Source organism: Myzus persicae, unplaced genomic scaffold, assembly GCF_001856785.1.
Source record: "Myzus persicae strain clone G006 unplaced genomic scaffold, MPER_G0061.0, whole genome shotgun sequence".
Lineage (NCBI taxonomy): Eukaryota > Metazoa > Arthropoda > Insecta > Hemiptera > Aphididae > Myzus > Myzus persicae.
In genome coordinates, this window is record NW_019104372.1 from 17804 (window position 1) to 39042 (window position 21239).

Consider the following 21239-nt stretch of genomic DNA (forward strand, 5'->3'; position numbering starts at 1 on the left):
ACGTTACATATGTTTGAATGTTTAGTCGAAGTGCGGTCAGCAATAGTTGCTCTAATGGCAGATGAATCATATTTTATGAAAAAAACTCGAGTTTATGGAAGATGACTGCAGCAATTTAATAGTACTTTTGAAACCATTAGAATTAGCAACAAGCGTCCTTTGCGCTGATAAAAAAGTGACCATATCCATTGTAAGGCCTATAATAAGTAGCTTGTTGTCAAATAAATTAAAAATAAATACTAGCGACAATGAATTAACAGTCAAATTTAAATCTATAGTTTCAAATGAATTGTCTGAACGTTTTGGATTTGGTATTCATAATGACAATATATTAATTGGGAAACCAAAAGTAAGTGTATTTGCATGTTTATTAGATCCTAGACATAAAAATTTGAACCACGAAACTTCTGAGAACGTTAAGGAACATATTCGACACACTGTCAAATTTCTTATTCAAAGCTACGAGGAAAACATATGAACATATGAAAACGATCATGGTCAAATTAACAAAAACACAACGGCTATGGATATACTACTTGGGGAAGCTGACATTTCATGTAATGAATTTGAACAGTATATTTCTGAAATTCAGATTAACCACAATCTAGATCCATGCATGTGGTGGAAGAACACGAAACAATATATCCAACAATTACAAAGGTCGCTAAAAATATTTTATGCATACCTGCATCATCAGCATCTTCTGAAAGTTTTTTCTACCGCTGGAAATATTGTTACATAAAAACGTATTAGATTAAATGCAAGAAATGTTTCCACTCTAGTTTAAAGCAAAATAATAATGTTTAAGATTTAAATTAAGTATTTTTGAGTGTACTACTGTTCTTTTACCTATTTTATTTGTTATTTATTATTTAAATAATATCTGTTTATTGTCTTACGTTTTCTCTTAATTATATAATATTATAATTTATAATATTTATTTTGTTATAACATACAATGATTTTTTGGTATTATCGTTGTTATTACAAAATATATCATACAATATCATAATAGTACGATTATCCGAATGTATCCAAATAGTATAATACCCTAATATATCCGAATAGTATACAAATACCCGAATATAATCGGATTTTATCTGGATTTAAAAATATCCAAGTATTTGGATAGTTCCAACCATGATTGAAATATACAGGTTATTGCATATCGAATCAGATTGTTATCTTCTGAAACAAAATGGCTGCGTAAAGAGATATCACAAATTACAAATATCAATTTTTCTGATCATGAAAAATAAGCTCGCATACAAATTGATTATTATTAACTCCCTTTACGCTGCCATTTTTGTTTTTATCATCGAATATTTGATTGAGAGGGGGTATATATGCAATAACCTTGTATATTTCAATCATGGTTCCAACACTAGACTATGAATGTTCTTAGGACTCAACGGTTATGGTACATCTAATTCTGTTGCACTCTGGGCTCCCTTAAAAGTTTATTCCTGATCTGTTGTCTTGAACCGGATCTTGCGTTTCACAAGTGTCTTTTGGATGTGGACATGTTGTTGTCGAATACAAATATTATGACTGTGCATGGCTTTAATTAGCTTTAACGCGTGGCATCCGCGCGTTGATATCGATGGCCATCGAGAATCATTCAAATTCTAGTAGTACTTGCATTATAGTTTTATTTAATTCATAACCCGAAACAACATTTTTGGTATGATAATCAAATTTTGGAGCATAATTTACATATGTACTTGGAATAATAGTCACTGTCACAACAATGTATTTATTTCTTTATGATTCGGACTAATAAAATAACATCGTTGGTAATCAAAGCTTGGTAACAATATAACATTTTTCATGTTAAATTCAATTTTTTAATTTACTCTTTAAACTATTCATGGGGATGTGATATCTTTTTAACTATTTGATTGTTTCAGTTAAAAAAATAACCATCGATAAATAGGTAAGTGGCTTTCTGCAAGATAAAAACACAGTTACATAGTATATTATTATTATCAGAGTAACTCACGGTTTGAAGAAATTCGTTTTCTGTATTTAAGGTTAGGTTAGGTTAGGTTAAAATTGATTATTAAATCGCCAATCGGATTGATGTAGTTCTAAACCTCAACCTGATTTGTATTAGCTTAAAAGCTGGAACGTCATCTTGAACAACTTGTGAGTGCATTAAGAAAGTACTTTCTAAAGACCACAGTTAGGTTAGGACAAATTACTTCGTAAAATTTTTATAAAATATAATATTTACACCTTGAAGATATCACCAGTAAATACAAACAATTTATTTGAAAATGATTAATTCATTATTCAATATAGAAAAAAATCCTTGTCATCTCCTTTTATCAAACGGCTTAAAGTAATTAACGTTTCTAGAATCTTATCCTAGACCTGCTCATCGTATATCTATCTACGTTAATATATTGTTCAACTTAAGTTGTGTGGATAACAATTTATTGCACTTGTAAAAAGGGCTTAGTCCGTTTAGCCTTAAAAAATAAAACAAAAATAAAATAGGTATATAAAATAGTCATACGCATACCTTTTCGATTATGAAAATAATCAAATAATTTGTTGTTATTAAGTTGAACTTTATTAGAAATACGATTCGAAATTTAGTCGAATTGTATAGGGAAGTAGGCTTAATTTTATTAAATTTAGTTTACATAATTTAAATAACCAATCAAATTCACATTATTCATTCCTCCAAGAAATATTATCGAATTCTGATACCTACTAAATTTGATGTAGAATTTTGAACTGTTTAATCTTTCAATTCAATTAATGTGTTAACTACTAATTTGGATTTATCTAATGGGCACATGGTACATTGAAGATCTCTATTATTGCACTGTGGTAGTATTGTCTTGCGAACACTGTAATTGCTGCCATCTTTTTTACGAATGTTATAGGAAACTCCTGTACTTTGATCACAAACTTCTGGACGTGCCAATGCTTTATTTCTAAAAGTATCCGCTAGTAATCTGTGCGCCTAAAATTTATTATAAATAATTTATGTCAACAATTTACATAATATATTAAGTAATTAACTAATAACTAATAACTAACAATATTATATCCAAGGTGGATCCATTTTATGATAATTATAGGTTAACCTCGATAAATCAATAAAGATATATGAACATAATACTTTTCAATCTATCAGAATTTACAAAAGTTTAGTAGTAGTTGTTAACATTTATGAATCATGATTAATAAAATATGTTAAAAAGGGGGTAGAAAAAAAATGAGTTAAATATGAGTAGCATCCAATTTTTTAATTTTAATTTTTTGTTCTCTCTCTCCCACTGTGGGAGTAATAGAAGCCACAATGATACTGTATACTGTATGTTCTTTAATGCATGCTTTTACTTTTAACTATAATCATATAGTTACGTACATAATCATCTGCACATATCTGAAAACGATTTCGTTTAGATTCGTCTCCTCTTGATTCTGTAGCTGTGATACCATTGTCGTGTTTATTACTCCAACCTGCAGATGAACTATCCAAAAATACGTTTGCAAGATCGTCCAAAATTCGAGCTAGTAAACAAATCAGTATTTAAGATAATATTATATGTTTGTATTCAATATGCGCAGTTGATTATTATTTATTTTCAATCAAATATGTTGTTAATGTTATAATTGTATACAATGCATGGCGGGGATATAACAAATAAGTAGGTTATCTGAGCTATTTAAAATGTATAAAATTTGATTTTAATAGTCATAAACTAATTTGTAATGGTGGATATATTAACAACTATACGGAATTATCAATTAAATTTGATATTGTATGAACATGTATCCCTTTAAAAGCACAATGAACCATTTATTTAAAAATAATACAAAATGTAAACTATTCATGACCAGAACAAATATTTTTACTTTTGATGATTAACTAATATTAGGTTAGGTTTATGTGGAAGAATGATTAGCTAATTGTTTGGTGTGAACTTAACAAGAAAAATCCCAAATTATATGTGGTACCACAATTAGTCACAACTCTTCAGACTACGTCTTTCTGATTACAATCCCATTTTTGATAATATTTATGTTAATGTTTCCGTTACTAAGCTATTAAATAATGAACATCATTAATAAAGAATAAAGACTTGAGTATATTTCACTGCAACACTTAACGTAAAAACAAAACAATCAACTACAAATTCGCCGATATTTCGGTTTTGCACGCAGCAACCTTCGTAACGCTCTCATTAATCTAGTAGCAGGGAGGGGCCGCCGTCGTAGACGGGATTACTCCACCATCCAGAAGAATTTACACACTGATCAACTTCACTTGACTAATTGAAATGTATACTAATACTACTTTATCAGTAATAGGACAAATCAAATAATAATGAGTAGTTATTTTATTAATTGTTATAACATAACATACTGTCGACTTTGAGTTCCTACATAATATGTCATTACAAAAGTGAGCAAAACAGTTATTTTTTTAAATTAGTTAATCGAAGCAAAAGAAACGACTAAGAACCACTTCTTCTCTAGAAAAGGAAATGTTATTATTTATTAAAATATGCCATTGAAAACTATTTTATTCTAGAAAATAGATTCCAAGGTTTAGGATCATTGTTTTCCAACACTGTGCCATGGAAAAATAAAAATAAATGCTGGTCATACATTTCTGAAAAATACAGTTCGATTACCGAAGGTTGTGTAAGTAATAGTATAAACTTTGCCTAATTATAGTTACTTTAATTTTAAAATAAACTATTTGTACACATAAATTGAAGCCTAGAGATGCCGCAAGTTAGATTGATATCTACACGAAGGAGTTTAAAAAATACTCAGAAAATTTAATAACATTGATTTACGTGCAAGGTGCTGACCAGTGAGTCGATTTTTTAGCCACCCAGCCTGTCTAATTGTGTAGATATTTACTTATTTATGTATTCTAGAACATGAATAGCAATTTCTTTTGGGATTCCAAATTCAACTCTAGTATTGATAATCCCAGAATATCAAGTGATAAATTCATACACGCATTGTGTGCATACGTTGTTGATACCTAATTTGAGTACTCGATGATTTAATATCATAGTTAATGAAAAAAAAGTTAAGTCTATACCCGTAAATAGATCACAAATGTAAACTTTTAGGAACAATATATTATCACTAATTATTAATAATTCTTAGTTGGTCGAAAAAGTACTAAATAACTTATTTTTGATTTATTCAGGAATTAAGACTTATTATGACATTGAGAAACCGATAAATGACATATTTTTGTTATTCGGCGAATAAAATCGATTGAAAAACTGGCCCTAAGTATTTCTAATAAAGCTTAAATTAATATTGTCTATTGTAATGAAAATAAAAATATTACATTCGAATTCGTCCCCATCCTCGTTCATAATTAAAATATGATGTCCGTCATCATCGTCGAAGCCATTATCATAGTCCGTATTGACGTCACTGTAGCCATCATTGTCAACGTCGAGTGAAATTTTGTCATTATATTTTAGTAACAATTCTTCACCTTTTAGTCGGTTAATATCATATTTTTCTCCCGACAAATCTTGGGACGCCGTCACTGAATGCTTACTATAGTCGGTCACATTCAGTACTCCGTCATCTTCGTTAGCATTATAATAATGGCTATCCGATATTCTGTTTGGTATCGTAGCTGTCGGTTTACTGCCGTGTTCTGATAATAGTAGTTTACCGTCACCGCCATAATGTGATTTCGAACTTTTGTTCACTGTTAAAATTCTTTGGCCATCGTCGTTCCTTCCATCGTCGATAATAGCTTGAGTATCCTCTGCGTCCGTTGCTTGTTGGAGTGATTCTACATATTCGTTAATGAATTGGTTTTTCTTATTGTTATTGCTGTCTGCTACAAATGTATTGTCATTTGGAAATTGTTTCGTTGATTTCAATAACTTTTCATTACCTGTCGTCGATCCATTGTTACCATTTTCTTCATTAGTGTACTCGCCACGACCATTAGTATTTGTAAGACTTTTATCATTAAGAATGTTCGACTTCTTTTCACTTTTTATTTTTGTCTTATTTGCATTTTTGCCGACTAAATTCTTTACGAGGATAGAATTTGATAACATTTTATTGTTTTCAATAATTATCTCCGAGTCATGTACTGCAGTAATAACTGTTTTCGATTTCAAACTTTTTGTTGTTTTTCTATTTTTTGTAGCTTTATCCGGGTTTTTCATGGACAAGCTGCCTTTTACAGTGGTTTTTGAAATTTTACTTTTTTTAGATTTCTGTTTATTTTTACTTTTAATGTGTTTCGACTTCATATTATTTTTTATTTTTTTCTTAATTGCATTGTTACTGCCTGGACGACTTACAAGGGCGGAATCCGATAATATTTTATGGTTTTCAATTATTTTCTCTGAGTCATCCGCCGCAGAAGCTACTGGCGGAAATTTCAAACCTTTCTTCGATTTTCTATTCATTTTTATTATTTTTGTAGCTTTATTGTTTGGGTTTTGCGAAGCAAATCTGCTTTTAACGATGGTTTTTGTAAATTTACCTATTTTTGATTTTTGATTAATTTTTTTTGCAGTTTCTAATCTAAGTTTATTTGTTTTATTTTGAATTACTTCATTGGTTTTTGAATGTTTTGATTCAATACCAATTTTTTTTTGATCCTCAATTTCATTGATTGTGTTTTCATTTGTTGAATCTTTATTACTGGTGCCTTTATTACAAATATAATTTATGGGTTTTTCTAACCACGGAGACAGCATATTGGCAACAAATATTTGAACTCCTTGTAGAAAATTGTCCGGAGAATTAAGTAACACGTATTCGTTGGTAACATCATTAATCTTCTTTAGAATCACATGTGCCATCTTTTGTTTTTTTGATATCCGACCACTACAAAGTATTTGGACCATATAATTAAATATCAAGGACGATAACGTTCTAAAGAAATCTCCCTTCCAATTAATTGAATCACAGTCTGGATTTAAATCGCTTAGAAAACGACATAACTCCGTTTGAGTGTTTCTATAATTGGACCATTTCCTGTGTGTATAGTAATTATGTAAAAATACACATGTGTTACTTGGACATAGATATATTTTTTAGCAGTGACGTTAATAGAGGAATTAAGAGAGTAAGGCCTATTGCCAAGGGGCCATTCTACTAGCTTGATATAGCAAAAAATAAAACTGAAATCCTACAATACTGAGTTTAAACCAGAGGCGTCATTTCAGATTTTTATTATTGGTGCTAACATTTTCACACTCCGTTTAAAGAAATTATCAGGCTAAAATCCTGGGTCACTTTTTAGGTGGGAGGGGGCATGGGAGAAAATACCTCCTTTGTCTTCTTCTTCTTCTTCTTCTTCGCTTTCTCTATCAGATATATGCCATAAGGCAGCGGTTCTCAACCTTTTTATATCCACGTACCTCCTACATAGTTTGAACATTCTTATGTACCACTTGATCGAATAACGTTTGTTTTTTTTTATCAAAAATGTGTGCTTTATTTTACATGTACGGAATTTTATATTATCAGGAACTGCAAAATTATGATAATAATAAAAGCATTTAATGCACAAAGAGAAAATTAAAGTTCTATTGATGTTATACTAAACCAGTCCTGGAGATTTTCAGTTCTATCTAATGTGTCAATAAGGACGGACGTGTGTCACGTGTGTTTGTACATTATTAATACTTGTGTTCCATTATCTATAATGCCGTGTAGTGAATGCAAGACTAAGGTCTCCCCGACCAAAAGAATTGCGTGCTCATCATGTGAAATATATTTTCATCGGAACTGTGCCCCTAGACTCTACCTCAAATCTCACTGACAGTCAAAACTGGAAATGTAAGTCATGTGAGAAAGATTTTATTGTAAAAAAAAATGTAGCAACAAGAAAACTAGATTCAAAGAGAAACAATTTTTAAAATGGAAAGGAAGAAAGTTACCTTACTTTAATTAGAAATGATATTTCTGCACTATTGGAAAAATTTGAGAGGTTGTCAGTTATTAATATTGACTTAGAGAAATCCGTCAGTTTTTGCTGTGGAAAATTGGATGATTATGGGAAAAAAGTAGATGACCTCTTGGCTAAAACCAAATCACTTGAAGATAAAATAGTATTAGTATTATGGAGAATAAATATATGATACTAGAAATGCAATTAAATAAATATAAAATTAATTTAAATATTTCTGAGCAGCAACAACTATCGAATAATATTACGGTAACTGGAATTCCCATCACCAAAAATTAAAATATATTTGATATAATTAAATGTACTACAGATAACCTTAATATCGATTTGCAAAAGTCACATATCTTATCTGCCTATTGTCCAAAAACTAAAAATAATGCGGATTCTAAAATCATTGTCAAATTCAATAACAGTAATATCAAAGAAGCATTTATATCTGAAATAAAAACACGTATTAAGAACAAAAGTCCATTGAAATCAAATCAAATACATTCATCATTCCAAGAAAAAACGGTTTACAATAATCATGATTTAACACTTACCTACAGAAAAATATTTTGGCTAGCTAAGCAATTTATTAATACATATAATTGGAAGTATGTCTGGGCGAACTCGGATGGCATATTCATTAGGAAATTAGAAGGTGATCAATAAATAAAACTCCATTCAGTCGAAGATGTCCACAAATTAAATTAGATATTGAAAATAAAATCGGCCACCTTAAAACTCAGGATAATTAATTTACAACTAAACATTTATTAACAAATAGTATAAGTAAGTATAGTAGTATCTTAATAACATATATCTTTAATTCATGGTTCTAGATAAATATATTATAAAATATATAAATAGTTTAAATTATATTAGTACAAAGTATATTGAAGATTTGTCTAGCTTTAATTATGGATCGATAATATAAATGCTCTTGCTCTAATTATCCGTAGTATTTTTGCGAACTATGACGAATTAGTTTTATTATTAAATTCAAACAATTCTAATTTTTATATAATTGTTCTTACTGAAACTTGGCTATTATATGACTTTAAGTTTGAGCTGAATGGGTATAATATTATAAATTCACTCGGTATAATAAATAAGAATGATGGAGTAACCGTATTTATTAAAAATTTCCTTAAATTAATTAATATTTCATATAATATGATAACTGATTGTAATTCTATTGAAATCTCCCCTGATAGACAGTCAATTTATTAATATTATAGGTATATATAGATCTCCTAATAGTAATATTGATAACTTTTTGGAAAGTTTAAATAATTATCTAGAACACTTAGATGATCATAATAAACGTTTTATTATCGCTGGTGATATGAATATTAATATTATGGACACATATTTATCTAATGATAATCTTACATAATGGCAAGTAATAATTTTTATCTCTTGCATAAATAACTTTACGCGTGTAACAAATACAACAAAATCTTGCATTGATCACATATTTACTAAAAACATCGATATGCATTAGCACATTAAATACTGCTATTACTCTTTGTAAAGACTTAAAAATTAATATTAAAATCTTCCATAACTATAATCATTTTAAACATACCATGTTAACACTAATCTAAGTTCTATTGTAATTAGTAAATCTATGCATTGTTTACATTTATTATTATTATGTAGGTAACTATTTTTTTTTTTTTTTGGTATTACTATATTGTAACTAAAATTTTTATTTTTTTCTTTCTCTCTCGCATTAATCTATTCTTTTATGTTTTTAGTCTATTTATAATTATGTTTAATATTTAAATTGCTATGTTAAGAACTCATCACCTTCAAAACAAGCACAGCTTATAGAAGGTGAGCAGACAATATCTATTATAATTATATTTTCAAATGTATTAATTGTTTGTTTGCGAATCAAATAAACAATAGATAAATAATTAATAATAAATAAATTATATAAAATGGTAAGGGTTTTCTTAGACCACGCTAACCGAGAAAACTACCGAACCTATTTGGCTGAAATTTTTTACTGTTATACTTGATAGTCTGCTGCAGGTCATAGGACCACTTTTGTTTAGAAAAATCCACCAGAAAGTAGGAAATATGGATGTCAAAAATACAACAGTATAGAAAAAATAAACTAAATAATAAAAAGTTGTCGTTGTTGCAGATTAAAATCCGAGATTGATTATTTAAATATTAAAGCGCTTCAAATAGGACCAATGACGATATTATGTCCTAAGTGCCATGCAAAAAAAAATGGAAAGATGAAACCAATGAACTTTACTGCGCTGACGGTAAAGTTGTATTACAACAATTTGAGGATCTTCCAGAATTAATTAAAAGTTTAATTGATAATTCTCACCCTATATCTATCAAAACATTTCTTTGATAATTCTAGACGGTATAATACTCTGTTGCAAATGACATCGTTTGGGAGCAAACGAAATAGCTGAAGGGAACTTCATGCCCACTTTTAAAATTCAGGGTTAAGTGCATCATTTAATAGGTAGTTTATTACCCGAAATTGGAAATAATGCTAAATTTTTACAAATATATTTTATGTCAGAGTCGGATCAAATATCTATTCGAACAAATATGATTCCAAATTTAAAAAGAGGACTCATTGAATCATTGCAAACAGTTTTGCGTGAATATAATCACCTCATACAGAGCTTTAGATCTAATATAGAGTCTAAATCCTTTGATGAATTGCAAAACTTTAAGTTAATTATTCATGCTGATAGGGTTCCTCAAGATGAACACAAAGGTCAATATAATGCACCTACCATCAATGAAGTAGCTGTATTAATAGTTAATGAAGATAAAGGTCCCAGAGATATAGTTCTGCACGAGATAAAACATAAAACGTCAAATACTCAGAAGTCTTATAAAATTATTATATTAATTATTTATCAACAATAATTTTTTTCTTTTTTTTATCTGTATTTATTTTTATTTTTATTTTTATAAAGCTAGAAAAATTAATGTAATTATTTATACATATATTGTATTTATTATATTATATATTATTTATATAAGTTTGAGTTTGAGTCGTATATATTTGGTACATTTAACGGGTAACGAAGTACACGGGATTAGCTAGTAATAAATACATTTTTAAGCTAAGATATCTTTCGTCTACCAGCACTTCTCTTGCCTTCTATTTTTCCTTGAAGTTTAAGTTACAGCAATCTATAAGCCTTCCTTGTTTTTATAATTTTGAGTAATTATTTTTCTTTTTGCATTATTTGAACTAGTAGGGGCGTCATTTGGGGGGGGGGGGTTTGCAACGGCACCACTAACTTAAAATATGTTAACAATTGGCCCTCCATTAATACTCAAATGCGTTATCATAATTAACTTATTCATTATTTTTTTCTAGTTTTTATATATTTTTGATTTATCAGGTTTATTGATTTTATACCTTATTTGTCTTTTTTTCAAATAATAGCGAAATGGCTTTAGCTGGATGCTTTATTTGCTTATAAGCTTTTAATTCTTTAAATTGCTAGCAATTTAAGAGTTGCATAAGTCGTTGTGAGTTATTAGAATTATAAAATTAAATGAAAGAATATTTACATAGGTTTGCATAGGTTACTTACATTTGTATATGTATATAAATATGCATTTTTCAATCGCCAGATGAAATGTTAAATGTTTGCACACCAAGAAAAAATTTGAAATGACGCTCCCGCTTACATGTTGGGTACTCAATCTGTCCATGAAATATTTAGGATACGGCGGTACAGCCACATTTCCAATGCCTCAATTTTTTTACTCAATATTTCAGCTAATGTTCATGTTTCGGCACCATATAATAAAATAGGAAAGATATAACATCTTAATATTCTAGTCTTAGTGAAAAAGTCTCAGTGAAAAATCATGACATTTAAGTATCTTAAACATTTTTACGAATGCACCTTTCTCCACCTAATCCGGTATTTAACTTCCATCCCATGTTCTCTTTCTTCGTTTACCCATGTACCGAGATAATTATGCTTTTGAACCTTTTCTATTTGTTGTCCCCTAATTAATAGTTTTCCATTTCAATTTCGGTTTTTCGTAATTACCATATATTTGGTTTTGCTTATGTTTCGAGATGACCCAAAACTTTTACTTATATCCACTAGTCCATCTACAATTTTTAGAGGCTCGACATGTTATTCACCTATACGATTGTATTATATCACCATATCCTATGTTATTAATGCATTCGCTATTTACTCTTATGCCCTCGTTAACTTCATCCAAAGCTTAGCGAAGTATGAATTTCGAATATAAGTTAAATAGAAGTGGTGACAGCATCTCACTAATCTTTTTATTGGAATATCGTTTGACATTTCTGCTTCTACTGGTGTAGCAGATGTTGCGTTCCAGTATAAATTGCTTATCACACTCAGGCTTTGATTGTCAATTCCAGTTACTTATAGTATTTTTATAAGTTTGTAGTGTTCACCTTTATCGAAAGCATTTTGGTAGTCAATAAAACAAACATATACATCATGATTGACATCCATAGCTCTTTGAATTAATACTTGTATACTAAATATGGCCTCTTTGTACCAACTGCATTTCTAAAACCAAATTATGTATTACTCATTTGAGTTTCGTATTTTAAGAAATTCTCCGATGTATGATTTTTAAAAAGATCTTTGATAAGTGACTCATAAGACTAATAGTGAGAAAATCATTACAATTTTTAGCACTAGGTTTTTTTAGGAAGTGCTATGAATGTAGATTTTAACCATTGTGTGTGTAATTTTCCAGCATTATATATACATTAATGAGTACCCTAGTTAATTAAGTAATACCTTCCTCATCTAATAATTTGAAAAATCCTCCTTGTAAGTTATCCGGTCCTGGGGATTAACCATTCTTGATTTGGGATATTGCCTTTTTGATACCCTCAGTCATTATTGGCATATTATTTGTAGCTGTTAACTCTGGCTGGTACTCTGATTTATTATCATCCCAGAAAAGTTCTTCAACATGATTTTTCCAGGTATGTATTTTTTTATGCTTGTCTAAAATTATCTGATTATTTTTATCGTGTAATCTTCCATTGTTGCTTACTTTAAAAATACCTATTGCTTCTTTGACTTTCTTATGCATGTTGAAGCAGTTATTTTTTTTCTCCAGAGCTTCTATATCTTGACATTAGCTCTTAAACCAATTTTCCTTCACTAAACTAATTTTCTGTCTTATTTTTGTTTGCAACTTGTTGTATCTTTCGTCATCGTTTTTCATATTTCTTCCATTAAGCCTAGTATTTCGTCTGACATCCATTTTTTTTCTTTTTTCTCTATCCAGTATATTATCGTTGCTGATTGTCTCAAATTCCTTTATTATGCACTGAATTGTATCTTCTACTTCATTATAATCAGGGCTGTGAATTTAATACATTTGCATGTTTTTTTTTGCTACACTTTATAAAAAAATGGATTCGACCAAAATTTGTTTTAACTTATTTGTAGTTCAAATACCAAATTTTATTTTGCATATTTTTGCATATTTCATGGGTTATATATTAGGGCATATAAATGCATTTTTTAATAATTTTTTTGTTTAAATGCTTTTTTTTTCGTAATATTTACATTTTTTTGATCAATATTATAGTATAAACTATAATTATTATAGTTTTATCGAAATTATTCTATTTTTACAAACAGTACTCAACAAAAACAAAGGGTTTCAAATTATGTGTAGTATTTCAAAAATATTAATATATAAATGACGTAGATTTAGATATACCAGAAGATTTAACCAGTAGCGACATGACGTATTTTAAATTTGCCCAATAACTTTGTCAGACGTATAGCGCTCCTTTTCTTTATATAAAACTTTGTTGGCACCAAACAGGAGGTCTTTCGAGTTCGAAAACCTGAAGAAATCATTGGTTGTTCAATACAATAACTACTTTAAAGGTAAGATATATAATTTTAATTATATTTAATTATATTACTTATATAATTTATATTTCTTTTATAGATCTTGTACACGACGAAGACCAAGACTAGTTAAGATCAATAACTCATATAATTATACCAAGAAGTAAAAATACTAATATTTTAAACTAAAATTAATAAAAAAATTATAGTAATGAAAAAAATAAAAATAAAAGTTTAATTTTTGTAGTTTTTTTTGCATATTTTAAGAATTTTTAGAGCATATTTTGTCAGATTTTAGTGCATATATGCATGCATATTTAATAGTTTTTAAGTGCATTAAATTCACAGCCCTGATTATCATCTTTTTCTAGTTTCTTACAAACTTCTCTAATAGTTTTTCTCACCTTTTCTTATGGTTCATTATTTGTTAATATTCTCATCTCCCATTTGTTTGTTTGTTGAATCTTTTTACATCTTTTGAGCCTCACTCAAAATTTCCCGACTCCTGGACAATGGTCTGACTCAATGTCAGCGTCAGGATATGTTTTGACTCCTAAACAACTATTACAAAATCTTTTGGGAATAAGTATTTAGTCGATTTGGTTAATAACAATTACTCCAGGTTTATTTTTGGAGAAGTCCATGTGTACAAGCGTTGAGGTGGCAGTTTGAAAAATGTGTTCAGTATTATAAGCTCTTCCTCTTTTATAAATGACTTCATTATATTTCCACGTTCATTTTAAAATCACCCGCGATGATTGTCATATCATGTTTTTTAAATTGCATTAATACGATTGAGATTTCATCATAGAATTGATCTATTTCTGCATCCTGTGCGTCTGTTGTTAAAGCATAAACTTGTACTATGTTTATATTCATTGGATTTCCATTTATTCTTCTTTCTAATACTGGTGTGAAATTTATAATGTGGGCTTGCAATCTGCGTGATGCAATAATTCCAACACCACGAATATGCTTATTATTTTCATCTCCAGAATGATACACTTGGTGATTATCAACGATGCGTTAACCATTTCCAGGCCATCTCATCTCACTTTTACCCATTATGTCGATTCTAAGTCTAACCATTTCCATTGCATTATTAATTTTTCCTGCTTTGTGTATTGTCCTCACGTTCCAGGTGCATATCTTTATAGGTTTTTTCGATATGTTAGTATCCTGCCTAATATTTTAGTTTACAAGGTTTTCGCCTGTTGACGACTTGAGGAGCTTTGTAGTTGTTTGGATCACCCTGTATACAATCCACTTAATTCATAATATTTCTATATTTTTCACTTTGCTTTTTTAATTAAACAATTTAAATTTAATTTAATAACAAACTGTAAAGTTATAAAATTGTCTAAAATTGATGCTATTTTTATGCTTTATTTTTTCTCTTTTGATATTAGTTATTAATTGTATTGCTTTCTTATTAACTTAATATAATGAGTTGTCCAAAAAGTCAAAATTACCTACATAGTACGGTATCTTCAAAAGACCTCTCGGCTGTAAATAATAAACATAGGTGCGTTAAAGTGTAAATCCGGTGCGTTTACCAAGTTTTTATATCAGTCTATGTACTCAATTCATTTTGATGGTATAGATACTAATCAACATTTTTTGAAATGAAATACAACGAAATTGAAAAAAAAAGAATTCGATATCTGGTTTAAAACACTCAGTAAATTGTTACCTATATTTAATTTTTGACAGCTCAAAGGTGTTAAAAAAAATTTTACGAATTATAGACTTCATACTAATAGATATAGCCTGCCAGGCAGGCTGGGTTTTGTGATGAGGTTATGGTAATTTGTATTATGTAATATGTGTATTATATATTATATATAGTAATATACAGTTTATGGTATTATATAGCGCTCATGTGCGCATGTACTACCTTGATCAGCACCATCAAGCATGGACGCCTAAACTAGAACAACGTTTGGTCTTTTAGTAGGTACAGGGTATATGGCATGAATGTACGAAATGCACCCTCCAAAAATGACGACCCTGGTTTAAACTAAATAGAAAACCTGGGCAACGGGTTTCTTTGGATTTCGCATCAGGGCCAAAATGTATTTATTTATTTTTTACAATAGCTTATTCACGTCACTGTTTTTTAGTATTATATATTTTTATAATTTAATGAGAAGGTTTTATTATATTTTATACTTACGGGTCGGAAAAATTGACTCTTGAGGGTAATATTTTAGTTAATATTATCCTTGTGGCTGGAGCTAAATTGTATTCTGCACTTTGTAGAAATTGTTTTACAAAACTGCATATAAAAAGCTATTTTATTATAGGAAGATATAGGTATACTATAATAACAACATGGAAAGCTTATCCTGTCCAGACGTATTGCAAAAACATCTTAATAGTTACTTAAATACTTTCAAACATTAAAAAAGTTCTAAATACATTACATGGGAAACATTAATTGTCCCCAATTCATATAAAAAAGTAACAGAAAGAACTGACATCAAATAATTTTTGTTCAAATTAATATTTTAAAATTGTTTTACCATATAATTTATTTGCTCGTGTACTACACTTATTACTATTACTATACTACTTATTATTCAACACATTTTATTTTTGAATACCTACTGACTGAAGCGATGCATTAATGATCCATTAGTAAATGTTAATTTTCATGTGAATGATTCTATTTTTCTCAAACCTGTGTACTCTTTAGAAATTGAGAATTTGCTTATTAGTCTTAAAAATAATTGTTCTTTTTGTGATCAGGAGCTAACAAATCATATTTTAGTAAATACTGCTGCCTTTATTGCTGAACCCCTTTCAATTATATTTAATAAATGTTTTGAAATTGAAATTTTCCCTATTTCATTCAAAAAATGCCTAATTACTCCGATTTTTAAAAGTGGTGATAAAAAATGTATAGGTAATATTACAGGCCTATTTCTTTATCTCTTTCAATCAGTAAAGTTTTTGAAAAATGTATCGAATCCCGTTTTCTTTTCTTTCTTAATAACAGCACATTTTTCTCTAAAAATTAGTTTGGTTTTTTACCAGGTGAATCGACCAATGATGCTTTAGTTAGTGTGGACATATATGTCAGAAGTAAAATTAATAATGATGAAAAAGTAATTGGTATATATTTAGATGTCAAAAAAACATTTGATTCTGTCAAACATAAATTACTTATAAGTAAATTAGAACATTGTGGTACAGAGATGTTACGTTGCAATTAATGACATCTTTTTTGCAGAATAGGTATCAAGCAGTTAGACTTGTTAATGTGATTAGAACTTGGTTAACTGTTAACGGCACATTGGTAGGTTAATAATAAGTACCACAATGGACAGTCTTAAGACCATTACTCTTTATTACTTATTGTAATAGTTTACTAAATTTAAATTTATGTGCTAAAATAATTAGTTTTGCTTATGATACAGTTATATTAGTCAGTAACAAAACGATCGTTGATTTATATGTCTCTACTAATAATATACCAAAAATTGTTAAAAATTGGTTTGATATAAATTACTTAGAATTAAATTCTAGTAAATAAAATAACATTTTATTTCAAATTTATGGTAGATTTAAAAATGTAGAGTCATTATTTATGCATTCTGTAAATTGTATTGGAGTAAATTGTGTTTGTGATACAATTTTTAATGTAAATTCGACCAAATACATAGGAATCATTTTTGATCAGTATCTCAGATGGGATCTACAGATTGATTACGTAACTAACACAATAAGAAACCTCGCTAAGAGAAATTCTCAATATAGATTATTTACGATTAGTATATGCATCTTTAGTACAATCTATATTATGTTATGGTTTAGTAGTATGGGGTAATTCTGCTGTTGTGTATATGCATAAACTTAATGTTACAATAAATTCATTATTGAGATTTCTAATAAAAAATCATATAGTTATCATGTTGCGGATTTACATATGGAATTAAATGTCAAAAATATAACTAGTTCATATATTTAAAGTGTTCTTTCATATTATTTTGGTAAAAATATTGATTTTTATAAACCAAAACATCACTATCGTACAAGATTCACACTTTGAGTAAACCTTAATAGACCGGTTAATTAGAAATAGTTTGGTGAAAACAATATTTTATGTACACATGTTAAGTCTCTTAAGAAGATTAAATCTTGATGTATCTACTTAATATAGTAAAAAAATATTTTTTAAATACCTATGTTAATAATTTAGATTTAAATATTGTATAAATTAAGTTTCAATTTATAGGTCACACTGAACTTGGCATTTAGTAAATATTTATGATTTAATTTTTTATTGCATGTATTTTGAGTGTTGTTTTAAATTATGTGTTAATTTATATTGCATAACTGTTTTGTTAACTTGTTGCTCTCTTTCACAAGGTTGCTTTTGGGACAGCCTCATCAAAATACCTATTATTGTATACTGTATAATTGAATATTGTTTAATGTGTACCTATTTAGTAATTGATGACGATTCAATAAACTAAATAAAAAGACAAATTTAAAATCTGTTAAATTTTTTGTTTGAGAATTTCAAAATTGTCAATTTGTAAAACTGGGTTTTAGAAAAATGCTGATTGTAAAAGCATTTATCGAAGTCAAGCGGTTAATATTTTTAAAATGTTAAGCTTTTTAGAAGATTTTTCAATTTGAAAAGTACCTAATTGATTTTTTAAAAAATATTTAGATTTTAACAAGTAGGTACTTTTTTAAAAAGTTATTACTATATGAGTAATGTTTTTTTCTATGACTTTATCAATTTTCCTTAACAGAAATAATACGTGTAAAAAAAATTGTAAAAAACAAATTACATGACTTAAATAAATATTTTACAGATTGAAATTTTTCAAGAATTGTTTCTTCATATAAATTTACAAATTAAACATTCTAAATTTAAAAAAAAATTATTATATCAGGATTACAACTTTTTATTTTTAGTATTAAAAAATAAAAATGAAAAGTGTTATACTATACGCGTCTGTAAATGTAGAAATATTGATGAGAACAAAAGTTATTTCATTTGTCAGGTCTTCCTGTATACCTACACTGTATGTTGATTTTAAAAATAAAAAGTGGCTTAAATGGATGTCGCTTTGCTTTACATTAAGCGTCTAGAAGGTTGTTGTAATGAATACCATTCAATTTAAATTCAATGACATCATATAATTGTACACGAAAAACGATTCTGAGCGGAGATGATTGTCAGTCTGAGAAATTTTATATTATTGATATTATTAATATTTTTTAACTGATATTGTAACATGTCATCAAGTTTTTTTGTATTCAATTTTCATGATTTTTGACCAAATCAATAAACCCGTATGGATATTTAAAGAAAAAAATGAAAACAAATGAAAATTGAAAATGTCCGTCAACAGCTTAAAACGAGTCAAATAATTTTATCAAGTATATGAATTGATGAAATAGGCATTTGGTGTAAATTTCAAGTGTCTACAGTAATTTGTTTTTGAATTACAACAAAATAAGTAGATGGCTGCATGAGAAATTGAGTGAATATCCAAGGTTGTAAAAATGTCAACGTCAAACGCTCATAAAAATTTAATTTGACTTTCTAATAAAAAATGTTTTGATGTAGGTAGACAAGCTTATACGTTATCTTGTATTATATTTTTAAATCTGAGTTATAGAATTTTTATGAATTTCTGATTCGAAATAATTGTATAATTTTCATGATTTTTTACAAATGTTGTCAAAATTCAACATTCGAACTCTCATAAAAATTGATTGTGGATTAACCTTTAATTTAGTTTTTAATTTCCACTAAAAAAAAATTACGAGGAACCTTGTATTACATTTTTAAGTTTTTTGACAGAGCGAATATTTTTTTATTGACATTAGTTTAAAAAAAAAAAACAAATAATAATTGAAATTTTCTCATGCATATAAATAGTTCAAAACGATTCTAAATATTTTAAAAATTGTAAGGTGTATAGAAAATTCTAACACAGACATTGAGTGAAAATGTCATGAATCTGCTGTCAGTTTTTTGATCTAAGTTACACTAAAAACGTAAATACATTTTTTTCGAAATCAGTTTGTGTAAAAATTAGTTTTTCCTTAATTTTTTGTTTGTTTTTTTTGTCGTTTTTGAAAACTATTGATAATTTAAAATATTGACCTCTCGAATGCACCAACTACATTTACTTTCCTAACAGAAAAGTTGAAGCACTTTTACTGTTCCCAAACCGTGATGACGAACACAAAAAAAAAAGAATCACACATCATTGTAGTTTTAGTATATTCATCTCTCTGCTCAGAATCTAAAATAGCGATCACGTGGTTAACCAAATATTACTGATTTATGTTTTGTAATAATTATGCATGTATGTTAATGCTTAAACTATTTAAAAAATATAATAATTTTCTAAAATAAACATCTGTGCTATTTTATTGCATTTTATATTTATAATACTATATTTCAGTATTCAATAGACTAATTATTATCATCAATCTATTATTGCTGATTCAAAAACTAAAACAATATCTCGTTAAGACATTAACTTTATTGAAGTATATTAGCATTTCAAATAAAGTTTGTTTGTAGTTTCTACTAAAAAATAACATGTATGGTTCTAACTTCAACAAAACATTTGTATCGTCACAAGTCATCAGTACTTGAGAAACCAAATTTAAGAATTTATTTCATAATATTTTTCTATCACGTTTTAAATAAGTTTTAAAAATATAATTGTATGCATTTCATTTGAACAAAAATAAATGCTGAGTCATTATAACATAGTATAAGTTGCGTGATGAGAAAATCATTTTTATTTAGTACTCACTGAGACCACAACGTCGTATTTACGTCAGATGAAACGTGTTTTCCGGTCTCACGACGACGGCCATTTGCAGCGGGCCCACCTGTTTTCCGACATTTTTTCATTAGGAAACTTAAACCATGCGGTGTCCACCCTTTGGGAGTGGACAGCAATGACGTATGTTGGGACTGGGACAGGCAGTTCCTGTTGACAGTGGCAATGCCAGTTCGCTTCGTCAATGTGTTAATTTGTCGACCACCCAATTTATTGCAGCTCATTATTCTCAGCTATTATACCTACGTCTATTTATAAAGTCACGTCTACAATTTAATAACTATAATATAATGCATACCGATTATGTACAGGTATGACTAATAAATGATGATCGTTGTGATGTAGTTTAATTTTTTTGCTCAGTGTGAAATATGAGAAAATAAATGTGAACATTTATAATTTAAATATATTTAAAATTTAATTTTTTCATCTCCTACCAATTTGAATTCACGGTATAAATTGTAAACTGTTATTTTTTTTGTAATTTTATGTACCATTGTAACTAAGGTGACAAAATTTGACACAAAATTAGTAGCCATTAGTGAAATTATTTAGAATGCCTGGTCATTTGTATTGATGTGTATGTTATTTGTTTTAAACTTGTTTCAAA

At 28.3% G+C, this 21239-nt stretch overlaps 1 protein-coding gene across 1 annotated transcript; it reads right to left on the minus strand.

Annotated features, from left to right (window-relative positions):
* Positions 1–2748: 2748 nt before the first annotated feature.
* LOC111041592 (MATH and LRR domain-containing protein PFE0570w-like) lies at positions 2749–20853 on the minus strand. The gene is made up of 5 exons (XM_022325895.1): positions 20600–20853; positions 15979–16080; positions 5338–7004; positions 3385–3530; positions 2749–2976 (listed from the first exon to the last, which is right to left on the minus strand). The coding sequence occupies exons 1-5, from the start codon at positions 20851–20853 to the stop codon at positions 2749–2751; spliced, it is 2397 nt and encodes a 798-aa protein (XP_022181587.1).
* Between the last annotated feature and the right edge of the window lie 386 nt (positions 20854–21239).